This window comes from Telmatherina bonti (genome assembly GCF_933228915.1).
Source record: "Telmatherina bonti genome assembly, chromosome: 21".
Taxonomy (NCBI): Eukaryota; Metazoa; Chordata; class Actinopteri; order Atheriniformes; family Telmatherinidae; genus Telmatherina; species Telmatherina bonti.
In genome coordinates, this window is record NC_136630.1 from 6,101,907 (window position 1) to 6,123,347 (window position 21,441).

Here is a 21,441-nt window from a genome sequence, read left to right on the forward strand (position 1 = left end):
TTCACGATGCATTCACTTATCGTTGTAAATAGGAATTTTTGCTTGTTTTTACGCTTGTTGACTTATATTAAACAAGCACCCAGGCTGTCTAATTAAAACTGACTTCATTTTGGCATTAGTGATCGTCCTAAAAAATGTTAATATTTTCTTTCTTTATTTTTTTTTATAGCCCTTTCATGTAAATTTATGTTTGAATCCTTACAATAAGCTAAAACATTAACTAAAGTTTTTTTTTTAAAACAAAGGTTCTGTTTTTTATTTTTTATTTTTCATATTTAACTACAACAGGCCTAACAATAAATGCAACTGTTTTTATATTATTATTATTATTATTATTATTATTATTATTATTATTATTATTATTATTATTATGAATAATAATAATAATAATAATAATAAGATAGGCTATTTTATTTTAACGTGTGCGTTTTATCCATTTTTTCGCAGCACCTGAAGGCATCAGCATACAGAGTGGATCGCTATTAGCCTTAAATGGAGTATTTTCACACTGTTCTAGAAATTTGGAGCACAAATGAGATTTAAAAAGTGTGATGGTAAGGGAAAAAACAAATAAACTAGAATAAAACCAATGTGAGGTTTCTTATTTAAAGATAAACCTTTCATAATGTAACACGTTCATCGTGTAACAAACACAGGTTTAACAACCATAAAGTACGTTTTGAAAAATCAGTAGAAGTTGAAATGGCACCCTCTCTTGGGCAAGGAATTACATAAAACCCTTGTTTTTAAAGTTTAATAGACACTAAAGCCTAATTTGGGCCAGATAATTAAAAAGCAATAGCCGAAGTCGGAATATTTACAAACCAGAGGAAGGCACAGCAGTACGACTCTGTAAATACATAACGTTTCCCAGAAAAGGACGGCGTGGGGGTATAGCTCAGTGGTAGAGCATTTGACTGCAGATCAAGAGGTCCCCGGTTCAAATCCGGGTGCCCCCTGTTTTCCTATTTTAGGTAGTTTATGCTCAACGTTGTAAAGAAAACCGAAATTAAACGTTTTGCGGATCCTTATGGTGTTTAAGAGCTTTATGAAATCCACGGGCACGTCGCGGTTTGCCAGTGCAACAGGTGCATTTAATTTCCTTTAATCGTGTGGTGCAGTGGTTTCACATCGTTTGCCTCCAGAAAAACACCGCTCCAAAATATGAATCTACCTGAACCAATGTATGTTTTAAAGCAGATGTCGATGAGTAAGTAAATACTTGGGATTATTATTATTTGTTGCTTCATTTTTTTCTTAATGATATATTTAACTTTTTGTATAGAAAGGTGTTTCGCCTTGCTATTTAGAGGCCAGTTGACTTCCAGACACTGCTGTTTATATTATGTTTATATAATTGTTTATATTATGCGTTTCAACTTCTTTTAACGTTTATTTAATTATTAATTTAGTACAAAGCCTTTTAAAATGGTTATTTTCACTGGTTTAGCAGTGAGTATTCAAATATAATGCAGCCAATAAAATTGTATTATGTTTTTATTTTACTTTCTATTGGCAGGTTTTGGTTTTATTGAGTGAAAAAAAAAAAAAAAAAACAATGTATCGAGACTTAATTAGCGCCATCGCGTGGTACTCATATGAAGTATTGATCTCATATCAATCTAATAACTAAGGGCAATTCTTTCCAAATGAAGGAGTAAAAAACGATCAAAATTGAAGGGATGTTTCCTTTCAAACACCTTACAGTAACTGCGATTATCTCCTTACAAAAGCTACAAATTGCTAAAACTTTATCCCAAACAATCCTTCTAAATGATTAACATCCACATTGACCACCAGCTTTTATTAGAAGACATTTAAACAGTAAGATTCAGAGAAAACTCTCATAACTTGATAAATCTAAAATTCATCCATACAATATTTCTCCACAGAAGTCCAGGATGATCACTTTATTCACTATCAGTTATATAGCTAGATATCTGTTGTAGAGAAGTCCACATAACATTTTTTAATGAAAATTTCCACGCTTGCGTAGAAGTTTCATGAGACAGAAAATAACTCAATGAAATGAGTGGAAAACAAACACATGGTTAAGTTGAGCTGTACATTGGTTTGCAGTATGAAGGCTCATTTAATTCATTCCCTGACAACCCCTTGCATTGATAGGACATTATTTATTTCTGTACCGTCCACTTTCTGACCCTCCTACCATTTGGATACCCTTTGGATAATTTGGCTGTGTAATGAAAAGCATCAAAAGACACAGAGAAAGCAGTTACAGTAAACACTGTCCAGCCACAAAGGTTGGAATAAGGGCATCTTGTGTCAATGGTCAGCCTGTACATCTATAATTTTCCTCTTTTACATTCCTCAAGATGGTGCGCTTTCTTTGTTTCGTTGAGTTCTATAAGTCCAGGACCCTTAGCAGCACTGTTCAGCTTCAATGAAACCCTCCTTCTCATGACCCCCGAGCTCAACTTCAGCGTAGCTGGAGTGACAGCCCTGGTTGCGGAACTTCATAGAAGGCCAGTAGTTATTCGTACGCCGCTGAAACGAAATAGCAGACAAACGTGAGAACATGCAGCTTCTATCTAAGGCGTTGAACTTAGAGAACGGGTGAAAATGTGTTGTACTGTACTGTTTCCTCACCTGCATGAGGTAGAATGGTGGAGCCACTGTGGGATGGGTGTTGATGTAGTAAACAGCCAGTAAAGTCAAAGCTACAAGCAGAGCTAAAGCAGCCACAACACCTGCTATAATGGCTGTGTTCTCTGTTATTCCCTGGTGGTTTGGAGGAACCATCTCAGAACCTGGAAGGAAAATACATTTTTCAACCAAATCAGTTTTTAAAAATTTTTTTTTTTAATTAATAAAAAAAAGGTTTTAAATACATTTAAGGCTCAAAGATCTTAGCTAGTAATGTGTTATTCATGAACGTGCAAGCTGTAATCAATTTGCATTAGATAGAGCTCAATCTTCAGCCGCCTCTGCTTGGCTCCTCTCATGCAGGTCAATGATGCACCTCAATGGTCATCCAATATAGCCAATCATGTGCAAGGACAGAGAAGGATCATACCAATGTGTGAATAAAGGAAAGGGGAGGAGGCTGGTCGTACTGCGAGTGTAATGGTACATGCCAGCCACACAGCATGATAGAGGTTACAGGAGTTTAATCCTAACCTCCACTAAAACCTTTTATCTTAATGATAATATTGTTATGACTGTAAGAACTGTGAAATCAGTCTTTTTTTTTTTTTTCTAAACAACTTTATTATTTTTTATATGTAAAGAGACAGTGGCATCATTTATACTTTATAATAATCCAGGTTCTGAGACCTATTGCATTACCTTATGGCAGGGGTGTCCAAAGTCGGTCCTCAAGGGCTGCTGTCCTGCAGGTTTTCCATTTGTCCCTGCTCCAACACACCTGGCTTCCATTAAATGGATCCAACAGCCACTGAAGTTATGCACAATGACTGATTAGTTTGAGTCAGGCGCGTTGGAGCAGGAATACATGGAAAACCTGCAGGACTGTGGCCCTGGAGGACCAGAGCCTGACACCCCAGCCTTTTGGTTAAAAGCAATACTTGTCTTCTGCCCCCCTGTGGATATATTTTGCACTACAATAAGTAGAAAAGATTGTGTCAAATTCCATTTTCCATTACTGGAAGTTCACAAAGCTGCGTTGTAGAAGTGAAGAGTTTGACTTTCGCGCCTCTTCTGCATGTCGTTTATTGGAGACTGACCGCAGTGTTGGGAGGTTTGCACGTTCTCCTTGTGTATGAATGGTTTCTTTCCAGATACTCCAGCTTCCTCCCACCATCCAACAACATGCATGTTAAGCTAACTGATCACTTCAAATTCTCCCGATGAATAAATGTGACTGTGAATTGTCTATGTTGGCCCTATGATGGGCTGGCGACCTGTCCTAGGTGTACCCTGCCTCTCTAGATGGGATTACCAGTATATGCTCCAACTTCTCTGCAACCTTTTATTGGACTAAACGGTATAGATAATGAATGAATGAATGAACTCAGTGCTCATTGCTGGACTCTATGAAACAAAATCTATTAGCAATCAGTTGAAATGTCAGATAAGTGATTAAACTTTTTACAGACGTTATTGCAGCATCTGTATAGCTAAAGGCGAGCTTTGTCAGCATATATTTATTGTCTGAAACTCACTCCTAGTGACCGGCTGTTCTTCAGGCTCTGCTACAGATGGTGTTGGACCTGGGGATGAGAGGTTGAAGGAGCTCATAGATCCGTCAGGAAGCACCGGGTTGTAGTCCTCACATGTGCCTTTAGCCTGTGTGAGAACACACAGGAACAAAAGAAACAATAAGACAACTGCTCACCTATCAGCTGTATAAATTGGCAGTGTATGTCACCTCCTCAGGACAGTTGTAATCCAGCCAGTCTTGTCTGTACCGATCGATGCCGTCAGAGCATCTGAAACTCAATGAGAACAAAATGAGAGCAGAAAGACTCTCTGTGCTTTATAACGCATCAGATGAAGCTTCGTCTTACCGTTGGAGTGTGTTGCACCAGCCACAATTAGTTGTCAAGTTGGACGTTAGGCAAAGATCGCAGGTTGTGTGCTGAAGACAAGCTGGAGGAATCAGATTTGCAGTTTTCTGCACTTAGATAAAGGTGAATAATGAAGCTGGGCTGTCATACAAAAGCCAGTTTGGAACAACACTTACTGGGCATAGGCGTAAACTCGAAGGCAGATCCACTGACGATCATTGTGGTGTCGATCTCAACACGATGATATTCATAGATCGTACGCCGTTTTGAATCTTCAAGACATGTGTGAAAAATCTGTAAGTTTTCTGTTTCTGATATGTTGAAGTTTTATGGAATCAGATTTGTTTCAGAATCTCCAAGCAAAACTTTTAAAAACTCAAGCAAAAAACTCATCAGCCAATTGGAATGCGCCCCTGAAAAGAGCCCCCCCATGAAAGGTTTGTGTCAGAAATGAAACCAAACAATCAAGAATCAAAACCAAAGACTGTGAAGAGCATCCAAATAGAGAGAATAGAGAAAGAGGAAGAGGAAACTGCAAACAAAACTACTCAATTTAACCAAATCAAAGCCTAATGGTTTTCATGGTGGTTGATAATTTTTGATTTTGAGATAATTTATTTTACTTAAGTTTGATAAAGTTTTGGTTTTAATTGTTGTTTTTTGATTCAGTTTTAAAAAGTTTTGCTTGGAGATTCTGAAACAAATCTGATTCCATAGTATGGAATATTCCATAGTGGATGAAGATGTGATGGGAGAAACTGTACATGGAAAACCGATGACAATTTTTTTAAAGCAAAACTGACCTACGAGCTGTGAAACTGGGTGCAATGCCATGAAAGCATCAGATAAACCCACTTTAACTGGATGCTCTGTGGAATTCATTTTCGCCACTGGTACAGGAATCTGAAAAGCAACAGCAGAGTTAATTCTCACTGAAATACAACAGAAATACAATCTGACACCTAACTTCATTCTAGAAAATAATCACAAAAAATAAGAACTCTAATACAAAAAAAGTTGAACTGATGTGTAAAATGTAAAAAAATACAGAATACAATGATTTCCTGATCTTGTAAACCATTATTTTATTTAGAATAAAGCACTAAAAACATATAAAATATTGCAATTTTTATGAAAGCCATGAACTCATCCTGACTATGATGTCAAAAACACATCCAAAACAAGGGCAACAAAGTCCTGGATGAGGAACATGATGCAACGAATTAGATTAAATGGCATCAAGTCTGTAAAATTAAAGAGAGCACCTTAAAGAGGCAGAATCTCTCAGAAGCTGAACCCCAGCTCAGCCTTCTCCAAGAAACTGCTCCTGCAAAAGGTGACTCAATGGACACTGCCAGTCAAAAGTTTGGAAACAACTTTCCAGTAAATCCAAAGGGAAAGTGTGTCCGAACTTTTGACTGATAGTATATATTTTAACATTTTCTGAATGTAACATCATGAATTCAGCATGGGGGGATCGGATATGTTTGCCCAAAGAAAAGGGGCCAAACATCAGCAAATCTGCATCAGATGTGATCTTCAGGGTATCCATCCATCCATCCATCCAACCAACCATCCACCCACCCACCCATCCATCCATCCATCCATCCACCCATGCATGTATCCATCCATCCACCCAGCCATCCAACCAACCATCCACCCACCCACCCACCCATCCATCCATCCATCCACCCATGCATGTATCCATCCATCCACCCAGCCATCCAACCAACCATCCACCCACCCACCCATCCATCCATCCACCCAGCCATCCATGCATGTATCCATCCATCCACCCAGCCATCCAACCAACCATCCACCCACCCACCCACCCATCCATCCATCCATCCACCCATGCATGTATCCATCCATCCACCTAGCCATCCAACCAACCATCCATCCATCCATCCATCCATCCATCCATCCATCCACCCATGCATGTATCCATCCATCCATCCATCCATCCATCCATCCACCCATGCATGTATCCATCCATCCATCCATCCACCCATGCATGTATCCATCCATCCATCCATCCATCCACCCAGTCATCCAACCAACCATCCATGCATGTATCCATCCATCCATCCATCCACCCAGTCATCCAACCAACCATCCATGCATGTATCCATCCATCCATCCATCCGTCATTAAGTTCAGGCACAATTCTGTGAAACACTTCCAGAAACCCTTGTCTGTCAACACATTTCAAGATCTGTTTATTCGTATACCACCTTTCATGTACAAAACAGCTTAAACTAATTTACTCTAAAAGCATCACAGCGGGTGCAGAAGAAGTACATAAAACAAGCAGAATATGTTGCAAAACCATTAAAATCTGTAAATGAAATGTGTATTTCATGGTCAGGTCCGTTTCTCGACCTTTTCAGACTGATATGAAGATAAAGAGGAGATGTAACACAATGGTATCCATGGTCCCGTCACAACACTGTGAGATGTCACATTCAAGATGAGCTAAAAGTTTTCATGAAACACACACTTTCAACACAGATTCAACAATCTGTTTTGGATTTAAGTCATTGCAGTCTTGTTTTTAAACAATGTCCCAACATTTTTTGGAAATCGTTAAAAGGCAGAACTTACATCTCTATAGTTGAAAACAATACTCCCATTACTGTGGAGGGCTGCCTGAAAAGTAAAAGGTCCTTCACCCTCCCGGTCCTTTAGCCGCACCTTGTCCCACTGCACCACAAATAGATCACCTGATCAGGAAAGAGATAAAGAATCTGATTGGTTAAAGATGACAAAGGGCTTCCCAATAATACGCATTTCACAGGGCCACTCCTACTCACCATTGTCCGAGTACCTCACTGTGGAGTTTTTGGAGAAGCTGGGGTCAAAGTTGGCCATGAGGGGAGCAATGTACTGCGTCGCAGTCAGCATTCGATGTGTAATTTCACCCATGAAGATAAAACCTATTGATAGCAACAGGTAGAGAAAACTATGCTGTGAAGAAGAAACTTATTTCCTGCTGATGAATCATTGCAGGACAAGAGCTTGGATGTTTTTTTTTTTTCGTTAAAACTAACATGAGGAATTTACAGTTAATTTTATTTGCTACAACCTGATTAGTAAGAGCATTTCCCCAGAATAAGACAACATCTCCTTCAGTGTTCTTATAAATATGCAGTTCTCAAACCGTAAAGGAGCCATGAAGTGCTGCTATGGTATCAAATAATGTGCGACTCACCTCCTGTTGCTACAATCACTTGTCTTAATTTATGTCCATAAAAAGGGAAATCAAAAGAAAGAGCAACTCTCTGTGAAAAGAGAATAAATATCAGCCATGATCTGGTGTTAAATGTGTGCTTGTAAAATCATTCATCTCACCGCTGCCTGTCGGTGTGTATTGGACAGGATGCCATGGATTCTTACTGGACTCCTGGGCAAGTTGTTCAGATCTACCCACAAGCTTCCAGTTTTTCTGTCTGTGGGACCAAAACTCTGCCATCTGTAGTATTTCTGGGAATTTTCCTGAAATAAAAACAACATTCATTAGAAAAGTTAAACCCTCTGAAATACAATTACAGCGAAAATATTTGGAAAAAGATCAATTATTTTCTGGAAACTGAGCTTAAAGTAAGAAAAATTGATGCAAATTAAATTTCTTTCCATTTCTTAATATTTGATCTTTATCGTTTTTCTTTCATGAAATAATGGTTTGTCTGTCAAGTAAATATATTACAAACACTATATCTTAAAAATAAATAAAATATATAAACCATTGTAGTGTTTTTAAAGTTAATCTTCAGAAACTTATGTAATATTTTTTAAAATCTTTTTTGTGATATGATCAATAGGGACTTATTTAAAGTGTTTTCTTCTGCATCGGCATGAAATGAGTTTCAGGTAATTAAACAATCGGTCTAAAACAGGATTGTGTAACCAGGCCACAGATTGCTGCAAACCACAAAACGGAGCTGCGATTTGACACAAAAAAGAGAAAATAAATGGGTCGTGTATGAAATAGAGACAGTAATTGTTCTGGAACAAGTATGAATGCATTTGCAGAGTTAATGAACATCCATCGGGCTTCACACTGAAGCAAGAAGCACGAAGGAATGGATCAGACTGGTCTGAAAACGACCACAGTGCATCTGGATCTTCTGCTCTTTGCATGAAGCAGCAGTCTGATCAAGGCTCGTTTTAAATGACATATCTGCCAGAATTTTAGATCAAAGTTGGACTTCATATTTAGAGTGTTAGAATTTAGAGTGTTAAATGAGTGTTTCCCACCATCTTCTGCTAACCAGAGAGGAAAAAGCTCATGACTCCCTCTGTTATATTGGTAAGGTGTCATTGTTTTATGTTTAATTTATTTTCTTCTTCTTTTCCCTCAGCCTCGTCGTCATCGTATGTAATATGAAGCGTGTGAAATTGGGCTGAATTATTAGCCAGTTGGTTCTACTGTCAATGTCAAAGCATCAAGAAACATGATTTTATTCAGAAAAATGCTCAGAATAGCCTGTATGAGAGGAAATATGAGTCTGCCTGGTGGTTGAGCCTATAAGTCATGGACATACAGCTTGCTTTGAGCAGAAACAGGTTGGGGGGAAACCTCACAGAGGCCTTGATTTGATTTATTTCTCCTAGTTGAGCCGGTCCGCTTCCACCTGGGGGAGCTGTTTATACATAACATACAAATCTTTCAGTTTGCGTCTTCACACAGATCTCTCATCTTGATGGTTTTATTGATGTGTGGTACACTTCAAGGTGACGGAGAGCAGTGGTTCTGGGGTTTAGTATGGGCTCAGAAAGTGGAGCAGTTAAATGCAGAGCTCTCACAACCTCTCTGACTGCTCCACATACAGCAAGTGACCCACTTTTTTCTTTCATCTTCGCTGCCTGACACCAGCCTTTACTTTCTGGAGGAGGTGGGGAGTGGAGGGGGGGGTTCTAGGTGTGGAATGAAATCATATATTTTCCCCTCACAGCTGACTGATTCATGGAAGCATTGCGATTGGACAAAAGGTGGAGAGTCTTAAAAATTAGAATCAGACCTTTCCCTGAAAAAGCCAACAGCAGCAGTCCTGCAGTGGCTGCTTGTAACCGCGTCCAAGTGAGTCATTCATGAGCGCGCACACACCGATGCTCATGCACAGCCATGCTTAAACAAACACTGTAAGTTGGCAGGTTGAAGACTTCATCTGTTTTCAATTTGAAAACAGATGAGAAAAGAAGAAAAAAAAAAGCAACACAATTTGTTTGAGTTCAATTTTACTGAGGTCGATTCTGGTAAAAGACAAGTGTGAGGCACGAGCTGCAAATAAAGCCTCATGATGTATACACGCTGAAACACATCAGCAACATGGGCTGAAAATGCTGCAGAGACTTCCTCAAGCTGCGTTTAGCAGAATAAAATAAAGCCTTCAGCAAAGACACATTTACACGCAATATGTTTATTCATTTTCAGTCCCCTGGACAGGCAGCCAGACCACGACAGGACCAACAATATTACATTTGTTTTGTTAATTATGCTCCAAATCACAGTATAAACATTAATTTGCTACTTTGAGAATAATTTTTTGTAAGTATTACTAACTGTATTTTACTACAGTGCAGGACATTTAACGTCTGGACATCTGGAGGGACATTTAACCCTCCAGATTCAACAGAGAGCTGCAACATCAGTCAATTTCAGAGTGTAAAACAATCTAAAGTTATTCATGTAACTATTAATGACAACATCAACAAAGGAAAGAACTCACAGTGGCGAATGCGAGCATTTAAAAGATGAGAAATCCATGTCTTTCTTCTGGAGGGTTCATGGTTTTATAAACAACATGTTTAATGAATCTGCATTCAGCTGGAATATCTGCTGCGTAGCAAACAGTCTTCTACTGATAAACCCGGCTGAAAGAGGTCCTTTAAGGCTAATCGTTGCAATCACTTTAAACCAATCCTGTAATAGTGCGCTGAGGAGCGCTGCTGAATGAAAAACTGCCAACAGAAGGTCAGCTGTTTGCATCTCACCACAATACGGGTCATGTTGTCTGGCAGGGGACTGATGTCAACTCCTCCTCCTTCAGCCTGAGGGTTACGGGCTTCCCTGTGCTGGGTTTGGTGGTCCCTCCTGGTTCTGTGAAAACTGGACGGGTCTCCATCTGTCCGTAGAGCAGTCCCAGTCTGTGGATCTAGGATGAAGACGGGCATTATCTTAAATGAAAGGAGTCAACCCACATGGGTTGAAAGCATCAAAGTCTAAAATTCTGACTTTTACTGGTAATTATTTTGGGTGCCTTTTTGGGAAAAGTCTGTGTTTTTTTTTTAAGTGAATAGTCTTTGAAAGGAACTGAAACAGTTTTGCCTTTTTAACCTGTGGTCAGATCTGATTTTTATTAGTTACTGCAATTTTCAATGATTTACAGACTTAAATCACCACAGTAAATTAAATCAACATTTGGATTTTTATTTCAGCCAAAACTCAACTGAAACCAGTGAAGTAGGAGGGGATTTTCTTTACGTCTGTCTGGCAGAAATAGTCTCGATTCCTTTTTAATTTCTGCTTTTTAAGCTGATGGTGTGGCATGTGTGTTTTGGCTGATTCAGAACTATTTGTAAAGCTTGATCTAATCTTCGTGTGGTGCCAGCGGTACACTCGGCTGGAATAAGCCGTCTGGCTGCAGGAGAAGAATACGCTGTTTTGTCTGCGTGAGCGGCTTTGGAGTATTCACATCTGTACCGACCGCCTACAGTAGTATAGGCTTTCGTAACATCTGCTCAACAGATTTTAGATGGATGTTTATGTTTTTTTAAAAAAAAACTGATCCATGACTCACTGTTTCACGTTTCCGGTCAGCAGTTGGGAAATCAGCAGTTTTCAGTCAGCAGTAAAAACCAGGAACTGATTGTTCAGCTGGACAACAGTTTCTGCTTTAATCTGAAGTTGGAGGGATGCAGTCCAGTTCCCTTCTTGGATTTCCTGAGAACTCTTTGCTTATCCCGTTATTAGTACATTTTGAGAGAGGGTTGATGACAATTAGCTTGGAGTTTACATCCTGCTTTTTTACTTTTGTTTTGTCAAGACAGGTTTTGACCTAAAGTATGTTTACATCCTGAATTGTTTCAGAAAACGTCTCTGCTGGCTTTGTGAAGACTTGTGTTATTGGTTGGCTATGTGGGTTTGTTCCAAATAAAATCTTACTGCCACTGAATACATTCAGTAAAAAATGGCAACCACTTCTAGACTTCTTTGAATCAACTTGAGACTTGCCCAGCCCTTTGACCCCCCCCTTCCCTACTTTCCTACACCCTCTTCCCATTTACCCTTTATTTTTTTTGGTCTTGTGTTATATGGGGTCATGTCTGTAAAAATGGGAAAAAAATGATCATGAAAACATGTATCGGGTTTACTTTCGAACCATTGTTTTTTTTTCCATGTTATTACTTGTTTTCTAATAAACATATCAAACGAGAAAACTTCTCTGCTGTAGGTTTTGTGTAGAGTTGTGTTATTAGTTGGCTATGTGGGTTTGTTCCAAATAAAATCTTACTGCCACAGCAGTCAACGACACATCGACACGACACGGCCAGAAAGAAAGATATTCTTCCAGACTGGTGTTGCAGAACCCGACAAGCCTGCAGGGTGGTTTTGCTCTGCAGACGGGTTTGTGCAGCAGCTGCTATAATTGTCTAATGTCTTCATTTATTTAATCTCAAGAAGCATGCTGGGAGAAAATGGCTAAAAGCCAGTATGTGTGTGGTTGTGCATGTTTCTGTTAGCATTGTTGTGTGAACTGTTGAACCAGCGGGGCTGTACCTGAGCCGTTCTGAATATGATGACACAGTCTTGTGGTTTTTTTTTGTTTTTTTTTAAAGTCCCAGAAGAGAGATCTCTTACCACCTTTGTGGATAATAAACAGATACAAGTAATAGATATTATTATATCAGAAAAACATTGATACCTTCGTTCATACCAAAGCATAGCATTGATACCTTATTTCAATGCTACTGAGAGACTGGCAGGTCCATCGTGCACAGTACACACTCAAAAATAGAGGTACCAGCTTGTACCTAAAAAGCTTGTCGCTGGGGGTGTACTCTTTTGAGAGACATTTCTGTACCCTTCAGTTCTGGCCTATTTTTGTACCTTATCAAGTTCAACCTCACCTTATCAAGTTTTTTATGTTTTCCACAGCATTAGGCTTGGTCCATTCCACTTAGCAATATTATCTTATCTTTAATCTAGAAATAATCTTCAAAAACTCAAAATACTGACATTGTGTGCTGCAGCAAGAGTTGTGCGTCTAAACCGGTCTTAACAATACATTTCTTTTGAGGCGACTTTTTAAATTTTTTAAAAATAAAATCATCAAATATCAGTTGTAATATGTGGTGAAGTCATAGGAGGGTATACTGATTGCTGAAGCAAAGCTGGTAAAAGTCCCAGTATGCACCATACGCTGTAAAAAATAGTCCCGGTACGCAAAAGGATAGAATTTAAAAGTGCCGGTACTGCGTACCGCTGCGACCCAGCCCACTTAAAGCATTGCTGCTAACAATAGTTTTTGTCACAACAAACATTTTTCGATGCTGCAGGTACCCTTATGGTTAAAATGGTACAAATTTGTCACTTTGAACCCTTCTTCATACTCTGAAGGTGTGCTTCTGGTCTCTTAAAGACCAGTATTGTACTTTTGAGAGAACATTTCTTTAAAATGTACCTATAGGTACAGAAACGTCCTTATCTTGTACCGCTATTTTTGAGAGTGTAGCAATGAAATGTGAAAGGTCTAAGACAGGGGTGTCAAACTCCAGTCCTCCAGGACCGGTTTCCAACAGGTGTTTGTTGTTTCCCTGCACCAACACAGCTGATTCAAATCATACGGATCCAGCAGCTTCTTGCCAACCTGTTAATGAATTTCGGTCAGGAGTGTTGAAGCATAAAGAAAAGCAAAAACGTTCAGGATACCGGCCCTCGAGGACAGCAGTTTGACACCTGTGGAAGATTTTCTACAAGATTTTATATTAAAAAATGTTTAAAAACGGCCTGAGAGGAGCCTGCTGGTTAAGGAGTTAAAGGTTGAAATGACCACCGTGTATCTGATATGCTGAGAGCCTCCAAACCGTATCAGGACTGTTGGGGTTACATAACTCACATCTTACATGAGCTGCAGCCCTGACACTGAGGGAAATCTCTACAACTGAAGTTAAAGCTATTGAAGGTAAAATCTGCAGACTTCTCTGCCAGTTTTTAAAACCTTAAGGGATGTAAAGGCTTAGACTGTGATCCTCTTTAAAGGAGCTTTTTTTTTTGTTTGTTTTTTTTTCTCCCATTACTAAAATATTGTTTGAATGTTTTCAGTTAATTTCTTTCAGTTGTTGCTAAATTTCTAAATATCCAGCATTTCCAGCATGCAGCGGTGTCAAACTCCAGTCCTCAGAGGCCTGTTTCCCAGCAGGTTTTCGTTGTTTCCCTGCATCAACGCACCCGATTCACATCAAATAGATCTGACAACTTCTTGTCAAACTATTGATTCATTTCAGTCAGGTGTGTTGGAGCATGACGACAACAAAAACCTGCAGGATACTGGCTTCGAGGACTGCAGTTTGACACCTGTGTCATGCATCCCCTCTCAGATATAGCTTTGAATACAGACTGGAAAGGGAGAAGGGAGAAAACTGTAACATGGCTCTTTCCTCGCCTCAATCTGGTAATCTCAATACCCCTTCATTTCCTGAAGGGGTATGTTATCTCGTGTCTTGCAGATTGGTTTTATATTTGCATTTTGGGGGGGGGGGACAACATCTGCTAATCTGCTTTTCTCATGCTCTACTCAGAAAGTTGGATATTTGACCATTTTCATGTTTACAGTGGTACTTCATTAGACCCCCTCTGAACTTTTAAATGCAGATTTTACAACTTTTCCATGTCTGAGTGCCTATTTCATAACATCCTGCACTTTAACAAGAGGACTAAGCACAAAAATACAAAAGAAGTGTCTGAACCATGGCTGGACCACTAAATGTTCTGGTTTAATGACTGCTTGTGTCTGAACAGTCCTCTTCATCATCCTGTTCACATTTCGACACTGCTAGACCAAGACGACGCCATACAGACAAGTTAATGATAATATGACCTTTTATCTTGAGGTACAGGTTTTATTATTTGACAGTAAATTATTTGAGATGAAAGAATTAAATCACATGATTCCACAAAAATGTCCCACATTCATCATATGATATCAGTTTAGCATTAAATTTTCGCATTTTCTGTAAATTTAACCCAAAAGCTGAACATCCTTTTACATTGTGAGTAGTGGGAATGCTGAGCTGAGTGACCTCCCTGTTCGACTGATGCAGCAACTTTAAAGGGTTATTTTTATATTTTTCAAAGTAGGGTTGTGTAAGTTTATTATTGAGAAACTACTCTGTAAGGAACGGAGGACAAGGCTGAGAATAAAGACTATTAACCATCTAAAACAACCTAAACCTGAGTTTAGCTGCAGTTTGGATGAAAGCAGTGTTGTGCATGTTTGTCCCTTTCAAGCCCAACCTGAGAACTGGGGAAAAAAAGTTCTTTTTTATTATTTAAAGTCTTTATTTTACTCTTTAACAAAATCTGGAATAGAATAATTATTCTTAATTATCTTATATTATTTTTTGGTATTTTTATAGGTCAAAATGATTTTAGTGTAGCCCTCTGCTCCTTGGTTTCCACCACTGTGCAGGAGTCCAGTATCTTACGGTGAACAACAGGGTTCTGAGCAAAGTTTCTACCATGAAGTGTTGCAAAATGTCTCAGCAGCTGTATCAAATGTTACATTTGGCTTTATAGGGTTATGACACATTGTTTTAGATTTTAAAAAGTTGCTTATTTAATCATTTTCTAAACAAAGACCATCTGGGTCTTATGCAATATGTCCTGTTGATGATGCTCAACCCCTTCTGCTCCCACAACCCACAAAATGTTTTCAAAAACAGGAACCTAGCAAATCCGATGAGTAAAAACCTCATAGGGAACTAAACACATTGCACCTCTGACATGTCTGTAAAGGTGATACCAAACAGAAAGTCTGATTACCTCAAATGTTTGCTACTTTTTCTTTGTGAGAAAATGTAGAAAACTATTTGTGAAGTTGTGGACTCACACCACACAGTTTTTCTTTCCTTAAAGGCAGAGTATGTAAGATTTCAAGGTGATTCTTTCCACCACCAGGTGGCAAACACCAGGTTGTGAGCAAAACCACAAAACTGCTACCTCCACAAATGACCACAGGTTGGCAGTAATGAGCAAAACTCACCCCTCCTCCTTGCCAGCTCCAATGAGGGCAGGACTTTTTTTTTTTACTGGTCAGAAAACATTAAAGAAGGGTCTTTGTCATTAATTAAACTTGTAATTTAATAACACATCAAATATTGACAGACTGGAACCTACATGTTTAAAAAAAACTATCTAATTATGACTGTAGTTATGTTTTTAGTTAATTTATTTTGAAAATATTGAAAATCTTACATACTCTACCTTTTAAAATAAAAAATTTTTTTTAAAAAAAGAGAGAAAAACAGTTTCTTCATGTCTTGTTTCTCGTCCAGGCATTTCCACACTTCTCTAACTTTCTAGTTTGGCATTTTAAACAAAGAATAAACGGCTGTCAGTTTCTGACCAAGCAGCAAGCTGGGCTTTTTAAAGACACAAGACAGAAATTTTGCCGTTTTCCCGTCACGTGCCTCCTCAACACATCCTACCTGACCTGTTAGCGCTCTCCAACCAGCAAACTTCTGTTTTTTTCTCTTTCTCTCTTTTAATCTTCTTGTGTTTCTTTGCTGAATCAGAGACATTGCATGTTAAAAACAGCCAGTTTCTTATTATACCGCAAAGCGAAACGTGTCCCAGATGTAAAAGTTATATGTTGTGGTTTCTCGGCTTCGGGCTTCAGAAATGGACATGATAGATGTTACTGTGTCGTCGCACAAGTCCAGGATGCAGAGTTTTAAGGTCAGAAAGTTATAAAATGCGTCTTTAAGCATTTTCCTTCAAGAGAAAGCAGCTGCAACTCAACACTTTAGACAGAAGACTAAATAATATAAGAAATTAAGAATGTAAACCCGTCTAATGGAGTCCTGAAATGGTCAGTGTCTAAATAAGTGTAATGGTGGTTCATTTAGAGGCAGAAAATGGGACAAGAGAAAGAAACGTGGCGAAGTTGTCACATCCTCGAGGGAGCTCAGTCTAATGAGGAGCCTCATCATTACGATGCAGTGGAGGCTTTTTTCATTGCTTCAGAGCCAGAGGCTCCTAATTGGGTCAGATTGGCACTCATCAGACCTGAACAGCTGAGGTGGCGGCAGACAGGAGGGAGAAAAGATGAGGAAGAGCTTTGAGGCAGAATGGCACCGGAAGTGGATGAAAGGGAGCAATATAGTCGTTACAGAGAAAATCTGGCATTGTTTAAAACAGTGTTTTTCAACCTTTTTTGAGGCAAGACACACTTTTTTCGCTAAAAAAATCACAAGGCACACCACAAACCAAAATTTTTTTTTTTTTTTTTTTTTTTAAGTCCACATTAATAATATAAAGTTCATCTTGTCAAAGCCTCTTGAAAAGAAATCAGATAAACACAAGAAGAAGAAATTTTATTATCTTTCACTGGGGTATATTTGAATGAACACAGAGCTGCTTTTTAGACCAATTAGGGGAAATTGGGTAATTTTTCAGGGCACACCTGATAATCTCTCACGGCACACTAGTCTGCCACGGCACAGTGGTTGAAAAACACTGGTTTAAAAGTCTGCGGAAGTATATAAGCTCTCTTTCTTTTACTTTTGCAGCTCTTAAACTTCGTCACGTCTAGGTTTTGTTGAGCAAATTCTCTTTCTTCAATTTTCTCCAACCTTTTCCAGCAAATCTGCACGTGGACCTGGATGAACTGCTGACAAAAAGCGCCTAAAAACAGCTGAAGAAAAGAGCCGGGCTTTGAAGTGAGAAGCTTCAGGTCTGGCAGGCACATGTGCATGTGGAACCTACACAGGAAACGTGCAAACTGGTGCAAAAAAAACAAAACATCCTGGTATATCTGAAAAATGGCCAAAAATGTGAAGGGATCAAGTGACGGATGTGACAAATCCACTGGTGAATAACGAGAGGCTTCACTGAAAATAAGTGCTCAGAGGGTTCTACAATTAGATTAAATGCATGAAAAGGATTCTGACATTCCTCTAAATTTGGAGCATTTCTGCTCACTGCCAAGATGGTGTCAGTTTATATTTGTGGATTTGCACAATGCCAGATTTCCTCCTTTTTAATCCAACATATCTGGCTGTGCCAGGACTGCTGACCTGAGTGGGAATCAAACCTCTAATCCTGCAGGCTTCTGCTGTATAATTGCACATCCACATTAGCTATTTTGAGTCACCTGCATGCCAGCGGTGTCCATTGTATCAACTTCCTCAGATGTGTCTGCATTGCAGCAACCACTTTACTAATCTAGGGGGTGCTGGGAGTCGCATCAAACTAGGACACAGCATGCTGGGCCACCTACACCGACGATGGAATTGAGTATATTGCATTTATTCATCTCATTTGGATCAATTTCTCTGTCTGCCATCATTGCTTATGCATAATGTCACGTTTTATTTATTTCCATCGTTTTTTCTTAACATTTGGTCTTGATGACTGTTGTTTCAGAAACTCAGTAGACCAGCAGAAAGCAATTGAAGGCTAACAAAAAAAGGAAATCCAGAGCCACATTTCCAAACTGTGACATAACTTAAAGGCTTTACAATCTGTTTATCTGAATGAGGTTCATGAAGAAAGATAAAAAACAAATTCCTTAGAAAAGAATCTTGCTATGGGGTAAAATTGCAACGCATTGAGGTCAGAGAACAGGATAAAGCAAAACAATGTACCTCATGGTAGAAGGGAAGTGGGATTTGTCTGCAGGCCCATTGATGGAGAACAAAAAGCTTGTATCTCAGGAGACAGTCAGGGTTAAAAGACAGTGGACTATTAATCATCTTCCAATCACAGCGGTGCAGAAATGATTTAATCTCAAGATATAAAGATGACCCCATAGCTTTGGGCGCTGTTGGAAACAAGTGTCACTGCCAGGAACCAGGGATTAGTGATGCAAGTGCTGCTCTCACAATTTGAGGTCACTTCTCTCAGTTTGACGCGGCGATTTCACAGAGTTTAGATTTTTAAAGAAAGATAAGAAGTGTGAAATTGGCTTAAAGTTTATGTTGTGAAAGGAAGCCATTTGGCATCTTGTCCTACGAAACAGCAGTAACCATAACACACAATCCCAAACACGAGCAGCTGGAGTGATAAGGAACAAGAAGAAAAGGAAAAATGTGCAAATTGTTGGGACTTAGAGCTGCGAAGCCGGTTTAAATGATGGATTGTCATACATGGAGTTGTTTTCTATTTACATTTGGAACTGATCTTCCATTCTTAGTGCAGATGACATGTGATTCCAGTTTGGAGATGGGTTTGAGCCAGTCACCGTTAACCATCTGTTTTTTCCAGTAATCTGAATATTTATAGTTTCTGAAATCAGAGATGATTGCAGTAAAACGTGTGCAGGAGTAGCTAATCTAACTAAAATCAAGATTCACTGGAGTTCCTGTTGGTTTACTTAATTATTAAGTTAAGTTTCTCCATGACTTTTTCCCAGTTCAAACAAACTTTCCAGTTAAACTACATTCATCAAAATATGAAACATTTCGACCGCCTTGAACTTGGCAGCTCAGCTGATGTTGTCGTTCCCAACAACTCAACCATAGTTACTCTGATCTATTTGGCTGACTTTTTATCCTGGGTATTTTCCTTAAACAATAGCAACCCAGGAAAGTTTTAGGAGGACCCAGTGGTGTGACGGTGTTCTGTACTTTTCCCACTTTGCCTACAGCTCCGTGCAGCCTGTTAGATATGCATTCCCTTGTTTGACACAGCTCATATCTCTCTATTTGAGTGTGACTGCAGGAACTTTCCATGAGTACCGGGAACCTTTGGTGGATCTTAGTGTCTGACCAACTAAGTTTTTCACAAAGTAACCAAACAAACAAACAAAGCAACAGAGATATTTTATTCCTGAAAAAGGCCCCTGTTGGGATCTAGTAATTCTGAAAGTACCAGTAATTTGTAGGATTTGTGGCACAGAAGTGTTTCTTGGCCAATATCCTGCCTCTGCTTTTTAAACTAGAGCTCATGATTATCTGTCCGCTGTATCCGTGTAACTAAAACTACTTTTTATTTTTGGCACAATCAGTGCCTCTCTGTCATTTTCAAGCAACAGCTCTAACAGTATGAAAGACATCTGCCCAGTGGGCACCGATATCAAACCCTAAAGGAAAGAAGCTTCAAGCAGCACGTCAGCGTGGAAAATGCCAGAATGAAAATAACTTTTTAATTAGAAGCAGCTGAATAGCAGGAATTAAATGTGCAGTATGCACAAGATATAACAAAGAAACAGAATCTAAACTGGTCTTAAAGCTGTAGGTAGGTAATCTTGCTCAGAGACATTATTTTTTTTACTCTGGGTGAAGCGGTTCCTCGTCCTGATAGTAGTCTGTACATTTTGTAATCCTGAACAATAAGAAATATAGTTAGACCCTTCAGTTCACTGTGAATCTGTAAAAGCTCTGACCAATCCAAATGTTCTGACTCAAATGAAGTTGTTCATTTCTTATATTTCGTAGCTTCTTCTCCCGGCTCCCCTCCTCCCCCTCCAGCAGTGCATACCTGATAGCCACACCCTGCATATAAACAGCGTGTTAGGATGAAAATACAAAGCAGTGAAGAAGAAACTCGGAAGGCAAACATGGCTGAGAAAATGCAGGAAGGATTTCCCGACCCGGCTCGGTTTATTTGCCTCCTCCTGCTAAACAGCCGAGAAAGAGAAAATCATTGGTGGAAAAAGCTGCGAACTAGAAAAACACTTGGAGAGCGTAAACCTCCGCCAAGGCCTTTAAAAATTTCCTGGATCCAAACGGTGATCCGGATCACCACCAAAATTAAATCAGTTCTTTCTTTTCACATTTCCAACTGTTTCTGAAAATTTCATTAAAATCCGTCCAGAACTTTTTAAGTTATCTTGAACACAAACAGATAAACAGTGGTAAAAACATAACCTCCTCGAAGGAGGTAAGAAAAAGCCTCGGATCACGCAAGGAGTAATACCAGAGAGGGAGGAGCCAAGACAGGGCGCCACTTTCACATCTTGCTAGCTCCCCAACATTACCTACCGTAGCTTTAACTCAGTTCAGCTCCCAGCTCAAAACATACACTACCAGCCAAAAGTTGGACACACTTTCCCATTAAATCCAATGGGAACATGTGTCTGAACATTTGACTGGTACTTTATGCCTCACCTGGACCATGCAGAGTACCTGTGTGTTACTCACACAGTTAAGAAGCATGTTTGGTGAAAAAAAACAATCATTCTACAGTTCACATGCTGGGTTACAGCAGCTAGCTCTGCTCTTCATTTAGATTATATAAATAAGATAGAAAAAAGCAATAATTCCTGGAGTTTCTGCTTGCTTTGTGAATTGTTTCTGACCTGCTTCGGATTAAAATAATGCAACCAACCAGCTGTTTTTTCTCTGAACTCACATGATTCTCCAGCATCTTCCCAGAAATGATATAATTCCCAGAGATGAATCTGATTCCTGAAGCAGGGCTCTCTTAATTCTCCTCTTCTGGGTGTCCACCACAGCTGTTGTTGCGTTTCCCTGCTTCAGGTTTGCTTCTCTTCCAGAAAACTGCTTTTCTACTATACACAACAAACAAAGCCAATGCTGCCACCTCATTGCTGCAACTTTATCCCTTTTAACTTTCACACTAACAAAAAGGCCAGAGAAAAATGTTTGTATTTTTCCATTTGTTTTGGACAAAAATCAATAGAATTAATGTTTTTTTAATGTTGAGATATTAAGAAAAAGTTAATAATAATGTAACAGCGAAATGGTGGAAATTTGAAAGAGTAGT

General features: G+C 39.1%; 1 protein-coding gene across 1 annotated transcript in view; it reads right to left on the reverse strand.

Annotated features, from left to right (window-relative positions):
• Positions 1–2,108: 2,108 nt before the first annotated feature.
• LOC306772006 (plexin domain-containing protein 1-like) overlaps positions 2,109–21,441 on the reverse strand; it is a 21,854-nt gene continuing 2,521 nt past the window's right edge. Inside the window, exons 2-13 of the mRNA XM_079261379.1 lie at positions 10,488–10,645; positions 7,842–7,985; positions 7,702–7,771; positions 7,304–7,426; positions 7,095–7,213; positions 5,294–5,393; positions 4,667–4,762; positions 4,491–4,572; positions 4,352–4,412; positions 4,146–4,269; positions 2,611–2,771; positions 2,109–2,508 (exon numbers count right to left, since the gene is read on the reverse strand). Of these exons, the coding sequence (XP_079117505.1) occupies positions 2,383–2,508; positions 2,611–2,771; positions 4,146–4,269; positions 4,352–4,412; positions 4,491–4,572; positions 4,667–4,762; positions 5,294–5,393; positions 7,095–7,213; positions 7,304–7,426; positions 7,702–7,771; positions 7,842–7,985; positions 10,488–10,645 (1,364 nt within the window). The 3' untranslated portion in view covers positions 2,109–2,382. The remainder of the gene's footprint in view (positions 2,509–2,610; positions 2,772–4,145; positions 4,270–4,351; positions 4,413–4,490; positions 4,573–4,666; positions 4,763–5,293; positions 5,394–7,094; positions 7,214–7,303; positions 7,427–7,701; positions 7,772–7,841; positions 7,986–10,487; positions 10,646–21,441) is intronic.